Raw genomic sequence first — 8,139 nt, 5'->3', positions numbered from 1 at the left:
AAGAAAATTGATCAAAACAATGGGCGACAATGTATACATCTACAACGATATAGTTGACGCTTTTTGTCTCATACTTAATGCAAAAAATTCTACTGATGACAAAAAGAGGATTTTCTTCCCAAATGCAGCCATTGTAAGTGTAATTCAATTGGTTTTGATCCCTATTTTTTTAGGATATATTATTAATTTGATTCTAATCCTTTTGTTTTTATAAAACATAGAACTTGTTATGCGTGAGCGATGCGTATGTTGATGATAGTCAAGAAGCTACATATGGTATCAAATATGTTAAATTCGAAGAGACAATCAGATATTGGCTAATTGATTGCAATATAGAATCAGTTAAAGGATATCAGCTGGTAAGTCATATAATGTTCTTTTATTTTAAAGTAGTGTTCTTCTGAATTTAGTATATGTTCTTTAATTTTTAAGTAGTGTTCTTCTGATTTTAGTATATTTTCTTTTCATGGATTAGTTACACATTTTCTGTGACTTCCTTCACTATGTTCTTTTTATTTCTTTGATTGTTCTTTTATATACGTGTGTTGTTCTTTCATGATTATATCATGTTCTTTATAGTATATTCAATGTTTTTTTTAAAGTACATGTTTTTTTATCTGCCTGTTTCAGTTGTTTTTCCCTGTGTATGCGCACGACCACTTTTATGTGATGGTCATAAATACAAAATCAAAGGCTGTGGAAATTTTGGATAACAGACCACTTGTAGAGGGTGTTCCTTTTTCAGAAAAGTACCATGACTATCCAGAGAAGTTGGTAAGGATGTTATTTAACTTTTATAAATAATGTATGTTTTTAATTAAAATATATAGTGTTCTTTTTGTCTAACTTTTATATTCTTTCGTTGTGTATGGTAGAGGCATGCCTTCTCAATGTACATGAAACAACATGGGATGAAGTTATGGGAAAAAGCCCTCAACTATGAAATAAAATTGGTAGACATGCCATGGAGAACATTGGACAACAATGTTGATTGCGGAATATACGCAATGCGCCACATGGAGACATACTTCGGGAAGCGTAAATGGAATTGTGGCTTGAGGGTTGATAATGTAATATTATCATATTTTGTATTTTTTTTTATTTAAGAAAATAACAAACATTAATGTTATTCTTTTGTTTTTTTTTCTTTTTTGTGGGTGAACAGTTTGATGCATTGAAGGCACTTAGAATGCAGTACGCATATGAGATTCTTGTGGATCAAGTGAATAAGCGCCATGCAGATTTTAGCATGAAGGCCAAGAAATATTTCAAGGAAATTAGGAATGATTAGAGACAGTTGTGTTAGTTTTTGAACAAGTATGTCTTTTTGAAAATTTGGTGGATGTTGAACAATTAGCACTGTTTATTTTTTGTATAGTTGGGGCTAATAAACTTTGAAAGCATATTGATTTGGAAGAAAGAATAGAATGAACATGTACAATGTTCTTTATACAACATGTGTTCTTCTGATTTTATGCAATTTTCTTTTGATTACAAACAATGTTCTTTTATTAACATATAATGTTCTATTGATTACATATAATGTTCTTTTAAAAACATCTGATGTTCTTTTTGTTCAGTGAAATTTTATTTCTAGTTATTTTGCATCATATGTCTTATAAACTAACACAAAATATGTCTTTTTATAGGCCACAGTAACCACCATTAATATACAAAATATGTCTTGTTAAAAAAAAAAACTGAAATAGAGTGTTCTAATTTATAAGATCTTATTAAAAAAAAAAATTTAAAAATATAAAGACAAATATGAAATAAAAAAAATTGTTAACGTAGACTAAATAGTACATATCATTTATAATTCTCTAATATTCACTCCAAAATAGTCATCAGGCTCAAAAAACTCCAAAGATCCTCCAAATTCGTTGGAATGTGCCAGAACATTTCCATCAGGTACAGGGAGGAAATCCTTCCAAAAAAAAATAAAAAATTATTTAAGTAAAAGAACAATATTTATAAAATGAAAGAACAAGTTGTAACCATAAAATAATGTAATATAATATAATTAAGAACAATATATACCTTAATCGTAGTCTGTGCTTTATGTTTCATCTTTGAAACACCCTTTGCGCTTTTCTTTCTCCATGACTTTATTTTTTGACCTTTGAGCTTGTTGGAAACCTTTTCCTGTGTGCTTTTCCACCTAGTATTCTTTTGACCCTTTTTCCTTTTTTTGATAGGATCCTTGACATCTACCTGAACTGTGTGTTCTTTAACAATGCCTCCATGTTCTCTTTCAAAACCTCCATGTTCTTTTTCAAGTCCTCCATGTTCTTCAGCCAATTGCTCAAATATTACTGCTGGTTCTAATAGACTGCCATCACCTTTTTCTGGAGTAACATCTTGTTCATTCGTTTTTGATAACTCAGGTGGCACATCTTTATCTTCTCCCATCAAGAGATTAATCCTAGCAGTGCATTCTTCAATTGCTTCCTCAATGACAGCTCGAGCACTCAAGTCATTTTGTGCTCGATCTACAAGTGTGATAAATGTACGAATATGATACAATCTCCATACACTACAAGGAGTGACACCCATTTCAGCAACATCATTGTCATCAACTCTAGTGCACATAGCAGCTTTTGTCCATCTCTTGCAAATGTATCTCTTTGGGATATAAGTAATGTTGTTTAAGTGTAAGACACGAAGTGAGTGCTTGCACAACAAACCTACCTCACCAAAATATTTGCAAGTACAATCAACTGTAACTGTTGATTCATCAAATGCAACAGTATGCATGATCAAATCCTTTTTTGGATGCCCAACATGATATTCATAAAGTGGAGGTTGAAATCCTATTACCTTTGCCGTGCAGGGAACACCATTGACAAAATTGTCTTCAAAATGTAAATAGATTTGAATAGTATAAATCTTCCTTGCATGCTCCAACAATCCAATATCTGCCCAAACTAAATGACGATTTCCAGTCATACTATCATAATCATTACTACCTTCTCTACTCCTCCACTCATCAACAACCTCAATAAAAGTAGTGTAGAAATCACATAGACCATGAGTGGCATGTAGTCGACGGGAAACTGATTTGTTAGTAGTTTCACTCCTATGAGATGACATAACACCGCCACTAAAATAATCTTTGGAATATGAAGGACACCACATCTCTTTGATATTATACAGATTTTGCAGCCATTTATTATCTGTGCATTTGTACGTTTTCTGCATGCTGTAAAATATAATAACATCATACTAAGTGAAAAGAATGTCAAATATAATAGGAAAGAACATCTGTATACTTAATTCCAGCACATTAAGTTCACTTCAGAAGAACATCAAATATATGATAAAAGAACATTAAACGAACAACACAAGGAACATTATTTTAAGTAAAAAGAATGTCACATGTAATAAAAAAGAACATCTCTCTATATTAATCCAGCATATTGGGTGTACTTGAGAAGTACATCAAATAAATTACAAAAGAACATTAAACATGAAAATAAAGAACACCGTCTAGCAACTTAAAGAACATTGAATCAGTAAAATATTTAAATAACATAATTTTAAAATTATTAATTCATAGCGTTACCTTGACCAATAGTGCTCGAATTCTTGAATAGTATCGGTATACTTCAAAACAATATCAAACAAATCATTAAAACCTTCCTTTGCTCTAAGTCCTTTGATATTTTTCTTTGCATTCTCCCCAATATGCCACGTACATAGTCGATGTCTGGAATTTGGGAAGACAACCTTAATTGTTTTGGCCATTGCTTGAGCTTGGTCAGTCATTATTGTCACAGGATGTTTGCCACCCATGGATTTCAAAAAAGTATTGAACAACCACTCAAAAGATTCCCATTTTTCATTGATCAAGAAGCCAATACCAAACATGACATTATTGTTATGATGATTCATACCAACAAAAGGTCCACAAATCATACCATATTTGTTTGTACGGTACGTTGTATCATGGACTAATAAATCACCAAAAGCATCATAATCTACCTTCATTCTATTATCACGAAAGAAGAAAGATTGCAAATGACCTTTTTCATCAACATCAAAGTCATAAAAAAAGTCATACTCACTAGATTTCCTCTCCTTAAAATAGCTAAGCAAGCGCTTTGCATCACAACCGTCAAACATCATTTTATTATGTTGGGATAAAGCACCATACGCATCCCTACAAAGAAATGAAAGATTTGCCTCTCCACTAGCTTGATGTTTTAAAACACGCACTGCATCAGCAACAGGTATACTACTCTCAGTCAAGCTACTCATCATCACAACTTGTTCATTAGTAACCTGTGTACATACAAAAAAACACATTGTTTAAAAAAAAAAGAACATCATGTATTTGTTAAAGAACATATATTGCGCATTTAAGAACATGATTTAAATTAATTTTAAAAATTGTACCATTACCTTCCTATGAGACCTAATCAAATGTCTCTTTGAAACAGCAACCCTACTATGATTATGAACCATAGTGTGATTGACCACGACATACAAACCAGACACCTTATCAATATCAAATTGTATATGAGCCTTGCAACCTGTGCGGAAATTCCTCTTTTGGTAAACTTTTGATTGTTCACCATGCTTCTTCTCTTGCTTAAAGCCAGCAAAAGAACACACCAAAAAGCGTTGCCTAGGTGTCCTATCTTTGTCATCTCTACGATTCAACCTATCTTTACATATACCAAAACCATGTTTAAATGCATAACTATTATACAAATCATAAGCCTCTTCATCAGACTTAACTTTTCTGTCAAATAATTCTGATTCAGTTGCCTCGGTAAAACCTGAAATAGGATATCAAAATACATATATATTAAGCTGATGTTCTTACATAATAACATGATGTTCTTTTAAAGGTATAAAATGTTATTTAATATATTTGTAATGTTCTTTATTAAATGCACATTGATAACGGCACATTAATTACAGAAAATACAAAATAGAGTACAACAAAAGTACACGACTCTTTCAGGAAAGTACATTCCATTACAATAAAAGTATATAAAGAGTACTACAAAGTACCTATATAATTAACAATTGCACATGCACTAATAAATAAAATCAACATTGATTTCAAATTACATATAATAACAAATAAAAAAGAACATATGTAAATAATAAAAGAACTTCATCTTCAACCTCATGAAAATCACTATGAAATTAAAAATATAAAGTAATTCGATAATAAAATTAAAATTATTAGTAATAACTAAATCTAATAATCAAAATTAATGATTAACAAATGAAAAATATAATGAATTAAACAATTCACCTTCATTGAGGTTTACGATACCCTCGACTTCACCTTCATCGTTGATATCATAATCATTTGCATCATCGACAAATCTAGCATTAGAATCATGGCGAAATTCAGATTGATAAACCATTATTAACTTCTTCTACAATGAATTCAAATGATTGATCCTCAAAATTTTCTCTGTAATTCTCTCTCTGTAATTTTCTCTCACTAAAAAGTTTGAAATCTCTATGATTTTCCCTCTCTAAATCTTTTTTGAAAATATCAGTTAACAAAAATTAGCAAAAACTGAAAGCTATAAAATCGGCAACAATTTAGCAAAATTCACGTGATGTTAAACTGTCTCCTTTTTTTTTTTTAAATTCCCGTAATTAGAAATTAATGGAATTAATCCTGCCAACTCAGCAGGTGTACCATGAGCATGGTACACCCTTGTGTACTATCAAACTTTCAAAAAAACTGTGCTCTCACATAGAGGTGTACCAAAATCAATTTTGGTGTGCCAAAATTATTTCTCCAACTCAATGCTTTAAGTACATCATTGCAACAATTTGTGATTGAATATTCACAATAGTTTGATTGACACATATGCTAATGCACAAACTTAACCTTAAATATATGCAATTATATACAAGTATATATCACTACAAATTATGAAAAAATTATGTTTAAATATATGTATTGAGACTAATCTAACAACATCTTACACAGTATCAATTGATTCTTTTATATATTAGTAATTTAAAAGTGTAGTCAAAATTAATACGAATAACATGAATAGTGCCAAAGTTAATTGTTGCGAGTATATTCAGGTAGGAAAGCAATGAAGTCATAGGTATTAAGTAAAATATTATAAAGACTGATATTTTAAAATTGTATACTAGCTAGCTAGTATTACGATTTAATTTTCTTTTTATTTTTTTATAAAGTATTTTAAGTAGGGCTGGTAAATCCTGACCCGACACGAAAACCCGACCTGAATCCGACCCGAAGTTACTGAGAGAGACCCGAACCCGACCTGAACCGAACCCGAACAACCCGAATTCGATCCGATTTGACCCAAATTTCATATTTCGTAATAATATTAAGTTTTACACTATTTTTAATAGTTTCTAAGCATAACCCGAAATCGACCCGAAATCTGACCCAAACCCGACCTACTGACCCGAATTGCCACCCCTAATTTTAAGGTTAAACCAACTACATTTTGCATAAAACATCTATTCTTTATATACTAAAAAAAAATCAGTAGACCCCGTATGAATAGAGCACAAACCAAATATTGCAATTTTTTTCATTTGTATTTTGGGATTAATAACTATTCAAAATTGCACCTACAGTTGTTCCAAAACATGTGAAATGAGTTTCTACTAATTCTGGACTAAATATATTGATGTGACTCTTCATTCCCATTACTAATTTGCAGAATGATAATATATTGAAACTCTCAAACAAACGCACCAACAAATTAAAAGGGGATATTGTAAGATCTTCATACAATCTTTTCAATGCACATGCTTATAATAGATGGTGTAATCAAACACATCCAATAATTAAGTTTTTTTTTTTTGTTGAGGAAATCCAATAATTAAGTATTTATTGATATGAATCTCCTTATATTTCGTATATTTATTAATTCCAATTTGATCAACATGTTAGACCTGGCAAATGGGTCATTCAGGTCGGGTATGGGTCAGGTCAAGTTTGGGTCAAAAAGTTATCGGGTTAAGTTCGGGTCGGGTCAATTTTCGGGTGCAAATTTCGGGTCAACTTCGGGTCGGGTAAACTTCGGGTCGGTTCATATTCGGGTCGATGCATTGGGTTAAATTCAACTCTGTATATATATTCGGGTCGAGGCATACTAGTGCAGGAAATTGATCAATAATAGACTTCCTATTCTACTTATCAGTAATTTACATTATAGAATTTTACCAATTGAATATTCTTAAAATATTTATTGTGGTGGCGATTTCAACAAGTACACACAATGACACAAGAGTGACAAGACTATATTTTTTCTAATAAAGACTTAAAGAGTAGTAGCGTGGATGGATGCCAAGTACACTTACTTGCGCTGTGAACTTTTCTTAACCGATTAGATCAGATATATGTTATGACATGCTTCGTTTGAAATTAAATTTACTGCTAAATTGCAAATTAGGAGTCCAATCTCTCTCTTTTGTCTTCACTATTCTCTAATCTCTACACACTCCATCTCATTTTCCATTGAAGCGTTTTTTACTCAAGTGGCCTAGAAGATTTTGTATTCCCATAATCTCAAAATATGTAAAATACTTACACTGTTACACATTACAAATTAATAAAAAAAATTAAGTTTCAGTTTGATTGCGGTTATTTTCTATTTCGGTTTGCTCAGGTCAAATCGTTAGCTTAAATAGATTCTGGTCATTTTAGGTAAAAGGTAATTTTAGTTTGGATCACTTTGGGTTTCGAGTTTATTTGGGTCAATTAATTCAAGTTAAAGGTCGGGTCACTTTCGGTCTCGGGTCACTTTGGGTCTCGGGTCAACTTCGGTTCATTCGGGTCAGGTTGTTTCGGGTTGGGTCATTTCGGGTTTCGAGTCAAGGTCGGGTCAATTCCACTTCGGGTCGGGTATGGATCAGGTCGGGTTGATTTCGGGTTTCGGGTTAATTTGGGTCATTGTTTTCGGGTCAATTTCGAGTCATGGGTCGGATCATTCGGGTCGGGTTATCGGATCGGGTCAGGATTGCCAGGTCTACAACATGTATCATGAGAAATACCATGCATGAAAAGTGATGGAGTGTAGGCTTATATTAATTCCTTTTTTCAATACTAAACAATGCATGATACGAGTACTTCGTATATTTTAGGAGATGTAATTGCATAGTGATTTAACCATT

At 31.9% G+C, this 8,139-nt stretch overlaps 1 protein-coding gene across 1 annotated transcript; it reads right to left on the bottom strand.

Annotated features, from left to right (window-relative positions):
• Window positions 1-1,813: 1,813 nt before the first annotated feature.
• On the bottom strand, window positions 1,814-5,387 carry LOC110707152 (protein FAR1-RELATED SEQUENCE 5-like). Its single transcript, XM_021885162.1, has 5 exons — window positions 5,273-5,387; window positions 4,405-4,784; window positions 3,566-4,284; window positions 2,041-3,202; window positions 1,814-1,927 (listed from the first exon to the last, which is right to left on the bottom strand). Exons 1-5 carry the CDS (start codon window positions 5,385-5,387, stop codon window positions 1,814-1,816), a joined length of 2,490 nt encoding a protein of 829 aa, XP_021740854.1.
• Window positions 5,388-8,139: the final 2,752 nt, after the last annotated feature.

The sequence above is a fragment of the Chenopodium quinoa genome, unplaced genomic scaffold (assembly GCF_001683475.1).
Source record: "Chenopodium quinoa cultivar QQ74 unplaced genomic scaffold, ASM168347v1, whole genome shotgun sequence".
NCBI lineage: Eukaryota > Viridiplantae > Streptophyta > Magnoliopsida > Caryophyllales > Amaranthaceae > Chenopodium > Chenopodium quinoa.
The sequence above is the reverse complement of the archived record's forward strand: the minus strand, read 5'-3'. Positions and strand labels throughout refer to the sequence as shown.